The sequence below is a fragment of the Amphibalanus amphitrite genome, unplaced genomic scaffold, assembly GCF_019059575.1.
Source record: "Amphibalanus amphitrite isolate SeventyFive unplaced genomic scaffold, NRLGWU_Aamphi_draft 000044F_arrow, whole genome shotgun sequence".
In the NCBI taxonomy this organism is placed as follows: domain Eukaryota; kingdom Metazoa; phylum Arthropoda; class Thecostraca; order Balanomorpha; family Balanidae; genus Amphibalanus; species Amphibalanus amphitrite.
The window spans coordinates 76,902-94,518 of record NW_024881540.1 but is presented as its reverse complement, the minus strand read 5'-3'; the positions used below and the strand labels follow the sequence as shown (position 1 = coordinate 94,518).

Genomic DNA, 17,617 nt, shown 5'->3' with positions numbered 1-17,617 from the left:
CAAAAGACAGTTACGTAGACGTCGGCTCATTCTGATTTTTTTTTTAAATATGATGTAGCTTATGTTAGGAGAATAAAATATGTGAAAATCAGCAAAATCGAAGGGTACCCAATACCCATTTTTAAGAAAATCATAATTTATTTTTTGAATCCTAATTAAATTCACTAATTAGCTAATTACGTCAATATTGTTATGCTCAAATTAAAGCCTAATCTATTCCCTCCATTTCACACTTTGTTTCGTGGTGATATGTCTAAAACTTCAATGGTTATGACGCTTTAAAGATGATAATGTGCCTTGCCTAAGTCAATGTTTGATGACGTTTATCTCGTAAACGTGACGTCATATCTCGACAAAAAATGTCTCCTTTCTTTTCACATATAGATGAGCAGTTTCACAAAGTTTCGCAAAAATCGGAGGAGGTGAGGTTCAAAATGGTCATTTTTCTGTCCCACTTGACGTGGAATGCCCCAATTGGAACATATTGATTTTGGGTATTCATCGGCTTCCTCTCGTCACGGACAGCATGCTCGTTTTTTTACTTTCGACCAGGGGCGAGCGGCTGGGGGGGGGGGGGGTAACAGGCCCCCTTGTATTTACGTCAGTGGCTGTCAAAACACCAATGCGGGCGATTGGGCCCTTGACTGACAGTGACACACAGTCTCAACTGGTTGTCAACTGTCAGGGCCCGGCCTGGCGCTCAGGGGACTTGTCACGTGAGCCGGGTGCCGATGGGGCTCAACGAGGTAACTGGAGCGGCGGGGAAGTAACCTCTGTCCTTGATATGACGTATCACACGGGACACAGGTGGTCACAGAGATTGGGGCAGCTGGCCGGCCGGTGCTCCGACCCATTTCGGTGGGATGGGCATGGGGTGTGACCCTTACAGAGGTCACTGGGGACCCGCGCCCAATAACTCTGGGGTCACTGGGGACATGGTCTGTTACACAGTCGACTCAAGCCCGGAGGTCTGGCCGTTATCACACTGTTATCTTATTGCATGACATTTCAGGGTAGCCGTGGCTGACTCCGCATACCTCGGTTCAAAATATGTTGTGCTAGGGGCAAGGAACAACTCTTGCGTGTTTCGTCGTCACTGCGTTCAGTGTTGCATCAGGTGTCCATTGTTGCTTACTTACTGTTCAAATAAGTTCCTCTGACTTTGAGAGTAAGGATGTCGGCATCGTCCTTTCTCGCGTGGAACGATTCGTTCGGAATTACAGATGTTCATGAGTCAGATTATTATATCTCTTTTGCTTATTTGGGGAGCGGCACGAAGCTTTGAAGTGTGTTACATTTGGTTATCGATATGTCATTCATGCAGCAACACAGTACCATTACTGTAGTGTACACGATGTGATAGGACACAATATGTCTGCATTATGATTCTGTCAGCAGTGCAGCGTGGCGGTGTGTCTGGTGCGTGCGGACTGACAGTTGTGTCGGCGGCAGAGGGGGGGGGGAGGCCCACCACGACCCAGGTGGTGCCAGTCGGAACCGGCACGCGGCCAGACACGGCGCGCGGGCCGACAGTGGGGGCGGCGGCCGGCGACCCGCAGCCCCCGCAGCTGCGCCGACACACCCGCTGACGAAAACTCCCCTCCGTCGGCGTCAGTCAGCTGGCTAGCGTGACGTCACATTCGTCGGATCGACCGCGACGTAGGTACGGTCTCTAACAGGGCGGCGCGGAGATCGCCGCCTTACAAAGCCAATCTCACAGCTCTGATGAGCGGATTCGTGACAATTGTGACCCGGTCTGAGGGCTGCCCGGGTGCAGGCGACAATTTCGGGGCCGGCTGGCCCGCGACTGACCGGGTCCTTGAGGCCGGGGCGTGGGCCGCGGCCGGCGGCCGCGCTTGCGCGCGCGCCTCCCCGCCGCGCCGGCCGGCCGCCCGCGCGCCGCGCCGTAGTCACCACTCGCCACGTGAGCGGCCAGAGAGGTCGGTCGGCGCCGGCGCGGCTCCCGCTGTCGGTCTGTTCAGTCTGCAACGTGCTCGACGCCATCCGCCATGACTGAAGCGGCGGGGGACGGCGGCAGCGCCGACGGAGGCAAGAAGGTGACGCTGATGAACGGCGTGACCCTCATCGTGGGGTGCATCATCGGCTCCGGCATCTTCGTGTCTCCTACCGGCGTGCTGGCCAACGCCGGCTCGGTCGGCGTGGCGCTGATCCTGTGGGGCGTCTGCGGCGTCATCTCCACGCTGGGCGCGCTCTGCTACGCCGAGCTGGGCTGCTGCATCCCGCGCTCCGGCGGCGACTACTCGTACATCCTGGAGATATTCGGCCCGCTGCCGGCCTTCCTGCGCCTCTGGGTCGGTCTGGTGGTGATACGACCGAGCCTCTCCGCCATCGTGGCGCTCACCTTCGGAGAATACGCCGTGAAGAGGATCTACCCTGACTGTCCGGTGCCAGGAAGTCTTACGAAGCTTTTGGCAGCTATCTGCATCTGTAAGTATATCACGGGCGAAAGCAAAATGTGTGACTGTTCTTGAATGTTTTACTATTGTTAATGTTTCTGAATGCAACCAGTAGCGCAATGTTCAACACATGTTGTTGATGGTCGTATCATTTAAAGTGCTATAGCACCTGGTGAGCGCACCTGTAGCACCTATAGCACATGTTCTTCTTGTTATACCGGATTATTGAGCCATGTTCACAGTTGTACATACCTGATTGGAAATAACCGGGTCATCGTGGCACGGGTCAGCGCGCTCTTCCTTCCAGCATGCCCAACCCAGAGCCTCACTGTCCCACTCGGTGAAATCGGCCCGGCCAGGTGGCGGCCCACGTAACCCGACCATCCGGAGCTCGATAGCCTTGGGCCGTCCCCCGGCGCACCAGCGCCTGACCACAGACAATCGATAATGAATTAATGAAACGCCGACGATCCTGATGTCGTCAACCTGACGGTCTGCTTCGTAGTTCTTCGGTAGCTCACGTGGACATATGGTAGCTAACTAATAACTATGCGAGAGCCGAAAATTCACTGCCGATCCTCAGGGCGCACCTAACCCTTCACTGTCAGTGTCCGCTACCCAGTGACCATTCCCCTGCTCCGAGCCCAACAGCGGACGGTCAGCAATAGCATCATCCGAATGAAGTGGCTCACACCGGAGCAGACTCAAGTGCGGTGGAATGACCGTACTCGTAGCTGGATGGCCTGTCTATCGTGACGGACTCAGCCGCAGCGGCGCACCAGGGCGGCAGTCCAAACCGATTTCCCCCAATGCCCCATACGGCCATATCCATTCGCTCTCAAATTGTTTCACTAAACTGCGAGGTCTCAACCCAATAAAACAAAACAAATAAGCCCCAGCTTGATCGATACCATACTGATCAAATTGTGATCGGGCTGATCAAAATGTCCAGGTGCCCAGATGCGTTGGTTTAAATTCCAGCTGAGCACAAATTAGTAGTAGGGTAGTGTGGGGTAATTTGAACATATTTTTACGTCTTCTCCGTTGTACCAAATTCCAGTTCAACCCTGGATGAAGAAAAACTGCTTCAGTAGCGCAAGTGTCACTTGCTTTCACCAAGCAAGCCTCATTTTTGGACGAGCCGAGCATACCTTGAATAGCATAGCCTCACTTCTCCACCAAGTCACGGTGTGTTCAAATTGCCCCACCGTGGGGTAATTTGAACATACTGCCTTTACCTGTCATAAAAACGATAGTCTCGCCAGCACCGATGTTGTTTGACCCATGAACAAATAGGCAGAACAATTCTAAACATACCTTCACTTGAAAAATCAACACAACAGCAAAAATAACAGTTGCAGAGTATCAATATCTGCACGCTGCACACCGGTCAGTTGACAGAATTCGCCCCTCTTCAATTAACAGAACGCTTATCATTTTTGTTCGATAAAAACTCTCCCAACCGTACTACATCTGTTAAAGTGGTGCCAATGGAAACCTGAACATTTGGAGTTCTGATTTTGTCCAATGTCCAATTCGGAATTGGTTAGACAAAGGTAGCAGACTGGACAACATTGGACGATGGCTTGCTACACTTCAGCGCTTTTTATAAAGTAATCGTGCATAGCATTGAATGGCGAATGGACAGCTTGTTAAGCTCTCAATATAATGAACACTTTTCGGCTGGTAAAATTACATGATAAGCAATATAAATGACGGTTTTGAGTGTTGATAGCTGCATAATTTTCGGACATATTTGGACAAATAGTTGACTTAAACATTTTTGGACGGAAAATCAACAAAAATGCCGGACATTAGACGGATATTAGACGTAAATTTTCTAAACTGGCATCACTTATCAATCAATCAATCAATTATCTGCTACTGCCTTGGGTCGAAAATATTGGCAAAAAAAAAACTGGGAGCGTTGTTTTTTTCGGAGCTATCCCTGTCTTCATTCAAATTCTCACACTATGTTCAAATTACCCCACGCTAAAAGTTATTTTGCCATTTTTAAAAACAGGGTTCAAAAGCAAATTTCTTGGATTGAAGGCACTGATTAGGTCATTATACAACAAAAGCCGTTGCGTATTAGGCGCTAGCAATGCAAGATTTTGCGCTGCAATGAAGTTGCAATGACGTGTTGTTAGGCGTTTTTCCTTGCGAAATTGATTTTTTACACTGTGCGTCAACATCTTCATTCCCTGAAACTTTAAACCCCGTTCATATGATAGCCCTTTTAGTTACGATAATTGCTCTCATTGGTCTTATTGTCATGCCACTTATGGATTTTCCGTAATTTTCTGTTATTCACACTATGTTCAAATTGCCCCACATGTTCAAATTACCCCACCCTACCCTACCTATACGATCGATGCCTGTCGTCTGATCATGATTCACTTTAACATAAAGTGTCTGCCGGTTTCCTCGAAACACGAACGCATAAGTTGACTGGACTGTCCAATGATATGTCACCGACAATTCTGCGATCCCGGCTCCAACTGGGATCGTCCATATTGCAACAGACGTAAACTGCATTACACATTAGCACGGACATTCTTTAGTTATAAGGGGTGAGTGGCCGTTCACAAAAGGATCTTAGGTGTACGTTGTAACTTGTAATTGTATATATTGCCTAATATCAACATACATGGCCTTAGCAGCCATAAGATTAACGCTGGCGATGCCTCTCGCTGCAGTCAATTCGCCAATTTCCATTTCGGAACGGGAGGAACAGGCGGCCCTGAATTGAATAAACCCTCTTCACATGTCACGTGGTCACGATTACTATTCAATCTGCTTGCTAGGTGGAGCTTGGCACAATGACAATGACAATAAAAACAATATTTATCTTTGACCATTGCATAACACCCACATTTACAACCGCAACATTTACGTAAGTATGCAAAACAGTTTGTTGTGCATTACCGGTTACGCTCCTGATACGGCACTTCAACATGTTTTTGGACTCCAGCATTCAGGAATCACGATAAATAGCGTGCAAGTATGGACAGTGTTGATGCACATGAGCTTGTCCCGTCCCCGAAGCAGGTGAGGTGAAGGGGTATATTTAGCTCACGTCAAGCTGAAAAGGTAAGCTGCGCTCAAAAAGCGAGTGGTAAGTGAGGAGGGTCGACACTGAACAATAAGGCATAGCGCCTCAAAAAGATCGTACATCTACATAGGTACATACATCAGATAACATCAATAAACAGCATGCACTGTCAGTACGGCAAATCGCGATATGGATGATCACGAATACAAAAGCTTAGGTCTTGGAACGAAGCATAACCCGTGTCCCGTTGGGTGGGGGGGGGGGGGAGGAGGGGGGAAACGGCCTCCTCTCCTTTTTATAGTCGATAGCTCCCAAAGTATATCGCCATGAAACTTTCAGGACGCCTCCGGGTATCAATTTTGCACCTTGTGACCATTTTTTTCCAAAGCCTATGATAGGTTGGCCGCAAATGACGTCAGAGTTCCGTCATGTTTTGCCATTTTCGACACAAAAGAAAAAATGCTTTGCGGGAAGAGTTGTCACGCCTACAGATTTGGAGATAGAGAAAAATGTTTAAGATACAATAGTGTAGAATTAACAGGGTTACAAAACTGCTATTTCAAATTTCTGATGTTTTTCTTTTATTTTGCCCACAAAACTAAAAGTGATGTTTTGATATAATACCCCCAAAATAAGTACCTAAGATTTTCAAAAATTTTGAAAAAACAATACATGTTGTATAATTAATTGGTCTGCTATTGACATGCCACATTTGAGCTCGATAGCTCTATTTTTGGCAAAGTTATGGCGAAAAAACTGCTCAAAATTTATGACGTAAATTTTTCATACTCAATTCTTAGCTGTTATCGATAACGCAGAATAAAACGAAGACCACCATTGGATTCTCCGTGATAACCTGCATCGAATAGACACCCCTTTTATGCAAAAATAGCAACTTTTAGCTTTAACCTTTTTTAACCTGACCCTGAACTGACCTCCACGAGAATGGACCTAAGCCGGTCCTAATGGTCGTGTAACCGACATCATTGAATTTGAAATGTGAAATTGGCCCTAAAACATGTATCACACCACCCTCCTTAACAGCATATGTATTAGGCGACCAACGCTTCATCGGTGAATTTCGATAACATGCCTTTTATTCGATGTTATAACGCATTCCTAAGAAAGGCCGTAATCGGTGACAAATGCGACATTTGACCTGACCTGTGACGTCATTGGTTGCACCTAGGTCACCGAAACTTGGTTACGAGGTAGTTCCCTGGCGGCGCTATGGAACGCCGTTTGAATTTTCAAAATCGGTCGGTAACTTTCCGAGATACGGGGAGGGGAGTGGGGCGAAATGACCCCACCCCCAACGGGTGGTAGGACCCTAGTCCGTCAAAAGCCCAATGGGACGCGGGTGAAGTATTAAATAAAGGTGCCGTTAAATGTGTAGGAATAAAGACATGCCTATGCGTGCTGATCATTTGCGCTCTGTGTTGCAAATCACTTTTGTTTCCCGAACAGCTGATCTTCGGACGGCATTGAGGCAGGTCAATTAAGGTCATCGAGCGTTTTTGCTGATGACATATCTCGTTCACAGTGCAGAAAAGCGGCAACAAGTCATCTGGCAATCGAGTCATGCTGCTCCATACGTGTCCTCACATGTGCGCTGCCGCAAGTCGACACGACACTGATGTGATGTCTGTGTGTCGTTGCAGCCATCCTGACGTTCGTCAACTGCATGAGCGTGCGCTGGGCGATGCGAATTCAGGACGTCTTCACGGCTGCAAAGCTCAGCGCTCTGGTGGCGATCATCCTCGTGGGATTGGCTTACATCGGAATGGGTGAGTACTGAGTACCTAGGCTGTGCTCAGATATTGTTTGTCTCTTTCTGCCAGCTGGGTGTCTGTCCGGAGTGGAATATCTCTGAAAGTGGCAATGTAGTAATGCCATTGTTTTAATCAATAGACATGCATATCCATCCGCTTTCACTAGATTATTGTCGCCAATGGTGAAATGAACCGTCTCACGGTACAGGTAAGAATCCGGTGAACTGAAGCATGGTTATGCATCGCTCTGATTTTGCCGTCTGAAGTACGAGAACTATTCAAACTTTGTCTTTGATGAGGTCTCTCACTCTTTCCTCCCGTAACTCGATTGATTATGCTGTTTTTTCCTTGAAAAATCCCAAGTGTCGTCTGACGAAGATGCATTTCAAAGGAAGCACCCCTTATGTTTTTATTGATACGAGTAAAACGTTTATAATTGACGTTTATGATATAACGTTTTTTTATAGACTGCATTCAGTAATATACATTCTTGGACGATACCGCGAAAACGAAATATTTCTATCGAGAGTTTTCAAAGGATTTCATGCACGAGGCCTTGGCCGAGTGCATGAAATTCTTTGAAAACTCGAGATAGAAATATTTCGTCGCGGTAGAGTCCTAGATATTATTTCCTGTATCTTTCTTAATATCGCTCGTTATCTGCTTAAAAAAGGCCGAAATATGCATAAATAAAATACAGTAACATTAACTACACGTTAGGTACTGAAATACTGGCAGTTCTAATTACTTAACAGTGCAGCAAAGCTTACAAATTTTCTTTAAAACAGAAGCCCTCGATGAAATCAAGCTATCCAAGAAAACCATCCAAGAAAACGTCTCGCGCAAAGTTTCTTGGATGGCTGGATTGCATTGCAAGACTGCATCAAACATACAGGAAAGCTTACTACACGTACGGCTCTCGCGAGATTAAGCGGTAGTTTTTGCACTTTTACATTTCCGGCTATATCTCAGAAACTAATTGATCTACGATGAAGCCATTTTACACGATCATGGCCGGCTTGTTACCCAACAAGTCGATCGCATCTTCAACACTTAAAAGCTTGAGACGACGAAGATATAGCCTGAAGTACACTAAATTTTCTAGGTGCAAAACCTACCACTAAAACCCGCGAGACCTCTACATACGTGGATTATGCGACGATATGCGTATTATAATTATTTTATGTATAAAGCGGGGCGCCCCTAGCATTAATGCCAATCAAGTGTGGAAAGTAATGTTCAATTACATGATCCGGTCGTTTCAGCATTGCACGCGTACTAAGCGACTGTGTGATGTTTGTACCCTGGTTTGTACAGTCCACAGCAGAAGTAATGTGGGGTTTCAGTCATGGGTATGTTCTGCTTCTGAAGCTTAGGAACGATTAGCCAGACTACAATGAAACTTTGAATGTAGCTTATACAACTTTGAATGTATGTATCGTCACCCTTGCAGCTGCAACTTTAGCTACTGACATCTTCTTTTCGATCACTCCGCATTAAACAATCGCCAGTCAAAGCCAACCGTTGAGATTGGTAAAACCCTACATTACTTTAGCGGTGGGCTGTACGTCCATTCATCACTCAGTGCAGCATTCAGCCCTGCCGTGGCTACTGAGGCTGGTTGAGGGCAATCGGAGCACTGGAACGAAGGTCGAAAACAAGTTAATTTAAAAGGCAGCCGATGAAGCGCAATAGTGACGGTTGAGGGAAGTCCAGCGGAGGTAGATAACCTGTTTGGGGTGCAGACTGCAGGTCGGATGAACTCTGCCAAACAGTCGGTGGGCCAGACAAATCATGCATCATACATGTCATAGTGTTTTCGATGTATCTTTCTGGGTAGTGAGGACTGCAGTCACAAACAACATTTGCGAAACATGACGTGGTTATGCTCAAGTCGCATGACATCATACGTATGATCATTAATCAATAACAATGGCGCGTCAGCTCCCGCAATGCTGTAGCGTTCAGTAGCGTCGTACTATGAGACAGGTCGATGAAACAGGTCGTCCCTGTCGTTGGTCACTCCCGCCCGGTGACCTCGATGGTCGTTAATGCCCGGTGACCTCAACCTGTGGTCGTTAAACCGCGCCCCGTTGAGGTCTGGCAGGTTTCAGGTCCTGTCGGGGGAGGGCGGGGGGGGGGGGGGGTGCCAAAGGGCCCCAGTCGTATCTCTGGAACTAATAGTCGGATCGGGAAAATTCAAACAGCATTCAAAAGGGCTTGTCAAGATGCACCAGATACAGTATCGATTGCTTCAATATTTGATCCGTGACGTCACAGGGAGATCAAATAAGGTTAAATCTGTCCAATTTTCTATGATGAGCAGTCGGTTCTAAAAAGAGAAATCTAGGCTTCTAAAATGGGTCTGAATATGATGCATATCTTGGATCTAACAGGTGGACAGTCAACTGAATGGATGATGACCTATCATCTCACAAAGGTGGTCAGCCTCGACCAATAAAAAAAAAACGTAAATGCGTGTTACGTACGAAACGTCATGCTGGATTATTAATTTTCGAGTCGTTATTAAAGTATGACATTCATATGAAGCCACATAAACCTCATTGGCCAATTTTGTTTGCCATATGACGTCACAGGAAGGTCAAAAAGGTCAAATTGTACCGAGTTACATTGGCAAACATTTTATTGCAAAAAGTGACTTATCATGTAAAAAAGGCATCAACAGTCGTATTTAGTCGGCAAAAGATGGATTAGTGTCATAGATACTGCTCTAAACTAATTTTAAGTACAAATGCTGAAAACAATGTGACGTCATCATACTAGTCCCTATATTTTCAAGTCTTTCAAATGGCTAAACCTATCTCTGGGATGAAAGCAGTAAGCTGATCTCTGATATGTAATCCGGTATGCTTAAAATTTCTTCAAATTACCAAAACATTTATAAAAAATCTAAATTTTGAGCTTGAAAACCTCAAGATCTTGAGTTTTTTATTTTAGAAACTAAGGATATCAATTTTGTTTGCCATGGTTTTGTATGTATACATAAATTACAAAAATTACAAATACATAAAAAATACAAAAATTCAACCTATAGGTTGAATTTTTGAGTCACTAGGTTGATTCTGATTTTCCGCAAGTTTTTTCTTTTCCGACCAAAAATGACCGAACACGACCTCACTTTGACATTAACAGTCATGGCCTCATGACCTGAGCTCATGACCTGAGATGACCATAGGAGGACTTGCGCAAAATTGATGTTCGGAGAGGTACTGAAAACGGCGAGTCAACATTTGCGGTCGTTTGTGAGTTATCGGCAAAAGCCTCAGGGGGGGGGGGGGGGCCTTTGCCCCCATCGGGTCGCGGGGTAATGCTCGCGGACCTGTGGTCAGTGTCTGGGGGCCTGTGGTTGTTAATGCTCGTTGACCTGTGGTCAGTGCCCGGTGACCGGCGCGGAGACCGCCCACGCCCTGGTTGCGACCTTCCGGCGTATTGGTCTAATTGTATAACATGCGGTGTTACGATTTTTCGGTGTGAATCACCATCCGAAATTCCGAATTCTTATTTGTAAGTCCAGGAAAATAAATACCTACATAATAATAATACTTATGCTGTGCACTGTTTAACCCTATTAGTGGCAGGCTCCTGGATGCCCCTATTAGTGGCAGGGGGGGGGGGCTGTTTACAACCCCCCCCTGATATCTCGAGATCTAACGGGCCGATTTTCAAAATTCAAACGGCATTAGATTTCGCTCAACGTGATCTACATTTCCAAAAAATAAAAATTAAAAAATGTCAATAGGGGGTTAGAGGGGGGTAAAAACGGGCAAATTGCAGATACATTTTAGACTGTTTATCACGGCCAGGTTTCTGAACCAATCTTAACGCAACTTTTGCCGATCGATAGAGAATGAACCAGGAATTCACATGGATCCTAAAAATATGCATTTTCAAAAATCATAGGCGGATACAGATCATTGAGATTGGGGGTACACAAAAAGTATAGTAAATAAGGTTTTTGTTGGTACTGTTTCTAAAAAGGGTGGTAATGGTCTTGTTATGTTACAATTTTCTTATGAGAGAACGACTACAATTGTATTGGTCATGCATAGGCGGTGTCAGGGCACCTATTAGTGGTGTAAATTTCAGAAAATGTGTGTCCAATGTCCGTCCAATGTCCAATACTTACGTCGACTGTCCGTCCAAAAATGTCCAAACCAGCCATTTGTCCAAAGATGTCCGACACCTACGCAATAGTTTACACTCAACACTGTTATTTAATTTGCTTTTGATGTACAGTCACCAGCACTTGCTACCCATCACCCCCGGACGGCGGGAGAGCAAGCTACCACCGCCCCTGCGAGACTAGCGCCGCCATGCGCCAAGAAGTGGAAACACCACGTGACTGAGGCCACGTGAGGGCAGGGTCACGTGATAAAGGGGCGGAGCATAGTAGCTTTTGCGCCCGACACTAACTGGAATGCGGCGCTGTGATTGGGCGCCTTAGCATGAATGAAGCCCCGGCGCCAGAGTCAGCCGTTCGCCTTATATGGAAAGTGAGCCTGTGCGTTTCACTGTTCTGTGTCGGTTTGAGAGCCACGGCACCATACGAATTGAGAGCCCCTTTGAACGGGTCACCGCCCGAGGCACTAAGGCGACGGCTGTGCCGGGCAAAGTCTAGCCTGGCGGGAGAGGTGGGCCAGGGAAAGTGCGATCGAACAGCCACTGGGACGTGGATTGGTATTATCTAACCGCGACAAACGATGTCAGCAGCCTCTACTCGTGTCATAAACAGAAAAGCTAGACAGACAACGTGGGCACTGCCCAATCAAAAGCTACTAAATGATTCAGTTAAGAAGTTGGCGAGGTAACCAGACCCAATAAAAAATTTTAATTCCATTTTGATTGACAAATAACATATAAGCCCGCTGTGATGGACCAAAAAAGGAGCTGAACAGTTCATACAACTTCTAAAAGGTCAACGGTTTAAGAATTTAACATCTAAATGTTAAAATTCAGCCTGCATGCTTAACCCGCGCACCGACGGGGGTCTGCGCCAACTTAGTACCGACGGGGGGGGGCGGATGACCGCCCCCCCCCCTGAGATCTCGAGAACGAAGCAAGATAGCGACAAGCGGTAAACGGCATCGGATACGCACGGCCAAGATCTACAATTTTTACTAAGGTCATTTTCAGGTCAGGTCAAAGATGACGTCACAGGGGTCGAAAAAGTCAAAATGGCGGCGCTAGATATGGAGAGAGTTTTTCTCGAATAACTTTCGAATTAGTCAAGCTAGGAACAAACTAAGGGCATCATCGTGATCCTCTCGTCAATCCGCATCGAATGATATATATGTTGACCTCGAAAGGTCAAGGTCAAAGGTTGACCTCAGGTCACGTGACCTCGAGGTCATCATGTATATCATTCGATGCGTCTTGACGAGCTGAACACAATGAGACCATCCACGCGTCTGTATCTTGTTCCTGTACGGAGTTATTGGCCAAAAACCTTTGGTGACCTTTGATGACGTCACATGACCTCACAGCTGCCCAACAGCAAAACAGACCTCAAGGTAGTGAAGGTTGATCGTATATGAAGTCATGTATGGTATATGGGGCCATTCCGACCCGTTTTAGTGGTAAAAACAGGGAGTTGATTTTTCCCCCATTGACTTATAATGGGGAGGTCGCGAAATTGACCTGACCTTAGGTCACCGATATCAAAATTCCGAGATATACAAATTGTAGCTACTAATGACCTGATAATATCCTGCGACTTTCAAAGGCCTCCGACATCTACTGTAGCTCTGGCACGGTGACAAAGTTGCAAAAAAGTGACTTGAGGTTGGGTCATTCAAAGTGACCTGGTGACCTGACCTTAAAAGTTAGGAGGTTCAAACTTGCACACCATGTGTAAAATTGATGAGGGTATAGTCATACCAAATTTCGCGGCGCTACGCGCCGCGGTTTTCTCGCTATTCGCGAAAAACCTCAGGGGGGGCGGATATCCGCCCCCCCCGTCGGTGCGCGGGTTAAACTCTGGTCCGGCGCTGGCAGGAAGCTTATATAATATATTGCCACTTGCAATTCCAAAGCCTCGAGCCCCGTTGGGGGGAGGGGGTGCGAAACGGCCCCCGGTCTCCTTTTCAGTCGATATCTCCTAAAGTATAGCAAATCGCCACCAAACTTTCAAGACCCCTCTGGGCATCATTTTTACGCCTTGTGACCAAATTTTTCCAGAGCTCTTATGAAAGGTTAATCACAAATGACGTCAGAGTGATGTCATGTTCTGTCATTTTCGACTCAATAAAAGGTTTAGCGGGAAGAGCTGTCACGCCTACAGTTTTGAAGATAACGAAAAATATTCAAGATCAAGAAGATGTAAAATGAACAGCGCTACAAAACTGCTAACTCTGATTTCTAAACAAAAATTGATTTGGACCATCGAAACTATAAAAGTATAACACCCAGAAACAACCAACAGCTTTCAAAATTAAAACTGGAATATATGTTATAGAACTATCTGCTCTAAATATGCCAAACTTAAGCCCGATAGCTTCATTTTAAGCAAAGTTATGGCGACAAAAACTACTCAAAATTTATTACGTACAATTTTCAAACTCAATTTCTAACCGTCACAGAACACACCGAGCAAGCCAAAGACCACCATTGTATTTCCCGTGATGAGCTGCATCGAGTAGATACCCCTTTTATGCAAAATATCAACTTCGAAATTTAACCTTCTTTGACCTGACCTTGACCTGACCTCCACCAGAACGTAATCTAAACCGCCCCAGTGGCTGTCTAGCCCACACCACTTAATTTTAAATGTAAAATTGACCATAAAACATGCATCACACGACCCTAGCATAGTTGGGGTCATATTGTGACCCTTAGTGACCAGACCTCTGTGACCTGACCTGGCATCGGTGACCTCTTTAGGTAACATATGTATTAGGCAACCAACGCTCCATCGATGTTTTTCGATAACATGCCTTTTATTTGATGTGTTAACTGACTAACGCATTCCTTAGACTAAATCGGTGAAAAAATGCGACCTTTGACCTGACTTGTGAGTTGTGACGTCATGGGTTGCACCTAGGTCAGCGAAACCCAGCGAAACAGGGTAGTTCCCTGGTGGGGCTATCGAACGCTCTTTGAATTTTCAAAATCGGTCGGTAACTTTCCGAGATCTCAGGTGGAGGGCGAAACGGCTGCACCACCCCATCGTGGTAGTGTCCGCCAATAGCCCATCGGGGCGCGGATTATTTATTCATTCATAGAGTGCCATTTATTTTGAGAGTACCTTTCTCACGCCATGACATGGTCCTCTCGTAATAGATCGAGATGAGGAGAGTGTTTTTACGCCTCCTTATGCACGGCTCTAGTGTCATTGAGTTATCAACTGACAGCGGTTTTCGGACAATGAAGGAAGGCTTTTGGTCGTTTTTAGGTCAGATCTTGGGTCAGATCATATGCCTTTTTATACATTGGATCTAGAGCTTAGAATATGCTTTGAACACGAAGCTAGCATATGTATTTAAAATTGTAGTATAAACAATCGCTCATGATCTTTCCTGACATTACATGACCTAGGATGTAAAATAGGGCAACCGGTAATATTTTCTAAATAATTGTTCGAATTTTGGCTGCAAAACAAAGTGCAAGAATGTATGGTATTACTTTGACCCGAGCGATGTGCCGCTGAATTTTTCCTCTTGAATGATTATGGACAGCTCGCGAAATTAACTTTAACCTAAGCTACCGAAAAACAGAAGAAAAATCCGATACAAGCCTTTCTCAATCTTCTCACCTTATTCAGCCGTTGAAACGTTAAAGGCATTTGTTCAGTCTGAGAGTCGCTATGTCGACCGCTTAACCCGTGCCGTGCTGGGGGGGGGGGGACGTTTTTACGCCCCCTCCCCTCAGGTTTTTCGCGAATGCCTATCTCAAAAACGGCGATGCGTAGCGCCGCTGTTTCAGACGCACCTGTTCCGACATCTTTTTCGCACATGTTATGAAAATTTCAGACCCCGTTCATTCAAGGTCAGGTCACCAGGTAACGTGACCTTACCTCAGAAAAAGTGCGAAAGCTCGCTGTAGCTACACCGACTGAGCGATCACTTTGAAACTTTCAGTACTTGCTTAGAGTAGCAGTATGTATAAAATGGATATCTCGGATTTTTTATATCTGTGACCTAAGGTCAGGTCAATTTTGCGACTGCTCCATTATCAGTCAATGGGAGCAAATTGAAATGCGCCTCTTTTGGACGAATGTCGTTCTACACCCTCTCAAACATCGGCTCATGGGTAAACATGACACACTGAGTCGGGAAATTGCACCTGTGACCTCTTTGTGTGCCCCTGAGGTCATCTCAGGTCATGAAAGGTCCTCAGCAGTTTTTTTACTATAACTTTTGACGGAGACGTGCTAGAGCGGTGAAAACTGAAAACACGGGGGCTAAACCGTTGATCTGAGGTCAAATTTGAGGACATGTTGGCCAAAGAGTGTTAAAAGCGCTATTGAATGCGCTTTTCCGCGGCGCTGTAGCTCTATTGGTTCCCGAGTTAGCCGTCGGGTGTTCAAAATCGTTGAAATCGACAAAATTTGACATTTGATGACCTCTGGTGACCTGACCTTTGCCCTGGCCTTAAAAATGACCGAAGTGTTTTCCTCCTTATTTTTGACGCTCTTTCGATTGCCGCTCTCTCTCTCTCTCTCTCTCTCTCTCTCTCTCTCTCTCTCTCTCTCTCTCTCTCTCTTTCTCTCTCTTTCTCTCTCTTTCTCTCTCTTTCTCTCTCTCTCCCTCTTTCTCTCTCTCTCTCCCTCTCCCTCTTTCTCTTTCTCTCTCTCTCTCTTCCTCTCTCTCTCTTTCTCTCTCTCCCTCTCTCTCTCTCTCTTTCTCTCTCTCCCTCTCTCTCTCTTTCTCTCTCCCTCTCTCTTTCTCTCATCTCTCTCTCTTTCTCTTTCTCCTTCTCTTTCTTTTTCTCTTTTTCTTTCTCTTTCTCTCTCCTTCTCTTTCTCTTTCTCTTTTTTTCTCTCACTCTCTCTCTCTCTTTCTCTCTTCCCTCACAATATTCTCGACTGCACTGCCACAGCGTTGTAGGACTTGCTTCCAGACAGGCCCAGGCGCTCCCCACTCCGCAGGCCCCAGCCCACACGGCCCAACCGCCCAAACACCCTCCGGCGGATGACCTCTGACCTCGGCGACCTGACCCCAGCCGACCAATCGCGTCCCTCTCCACGCCTCCGCCCCGCTTCCCCCACTACAGCTGCGTAGTAGTTGTAGCGTGTGCAAAGGTCACGTGTCATTATTTACTTCTGCGGTTTGTTCGGCTGACAAGAGATGGCACTAGTGGTCTGTGGATCAGAGGCGGGGCTAGGTTCTACGACTTCTTGGGGCACACTTTAGGGCAGAAAAGAGGTTTTTTAGCTCCCCATCCCAAAATGCTTCGAATATACAAAAACAAGTTAGATATTCGAAAATCGGAGGACCAAATGGATCGTTTGACGTATCTTGCGCGACTGAGAATTGATCGGTCTTCAAACTGCTGAACAAAAACGAAGTGATTAGTAGCAAGTGCTGGTGACTGTACGATTACCAGCTCAAAAGTGTTAATCATATCGAAAGCTGAGTTTTATAATAGCCAATCAATTTTAAACACGATTACTTTATAAAAATGTTGAGGTGTAGCAAGCGATTGTCCAAAGTTGTCCAAAGCCCGCTGTCATTGTCCAACCGAATTCGGAATTGGACATTGGACAAAATCGGAATTCCGAAAATTCAAGTTCCGATTGACACCATTAGCACCTATGTTGGGAGGTAAAACATAACCTCCCTTTTTGGACGCCTGGATCCGCCTATTATAGCAAAAAGTGTCAAAAGAGGATGCACAATAACTTTGTATATGTTATCACATGATACCTTTCATTCACTGTTCGTAAAACTGGTGCATACAGTTATAATACATCAGCATCGTGATCTTCGCCCAAATGACTCGCTTCACGAATAGGACCCCCCAATTCCCAGTGCTCTGGAGCCGCCCCTGATAAAGTTATGAACTTGAAATTTTCAGGGAATGTGCCCAATTTAGTTTTAGGAGCATGCATTTAATTCATGGAGCATGCTGGGCGGGCTGCCGGTCGACGACGCGGCAGACATCTTCTATGACCTGCTGACGGCCGCCGTGTCCGACTACGTTCCGCTGGCGCAGCTGGGACGCCGTCAGCCGCCCTGGTTCGACCGGGAGCTGCGCGCGGCTCTGCGGGAGAAGGAGGCGGCCCACCGGCGGATGAAGAAGGCGAGGACGGCCGACAACAATGAACTGTTCCGCGAGAAACGCCGGGGTTTTAAGCGTATAGCAAGTGAAAAATTTTATGCGTATCTCACTGGTCTGGTTGATGATCTGAATAC

At 46.3% G+C, this 17,617-nt stretch overlaps 1 protein-coding gene across 1 annotated transcript in view; it reads left to right on the top strand.

Annotated features, from left to right (window-relative positions):
• Positions 1–1,808: 1,808 nt before the first annotated feature.
• The window catches only part of LOC122377390 (large neutral amino acids transporter small subunit 1-like), a 46,222-nt gene continuing 30,413 nt past the window's right edge, over positions 1,809–17,617 (top strand). The window contains exons 1-2 of the mRNA XM_043357346.1: positions 1,809–2,448; positions 7,134–7,259. Coding sequence (XP_043213281.1) covers positions 2,010–2,448; positions 7,134–7,259 — 565 coding nt within the window. The 5' untranslated portion in view covers positions 1,809–2,009. The remainder of the gene's footprint in view (positions 2,449–7,133; positions 7,260–17,617) is intronic.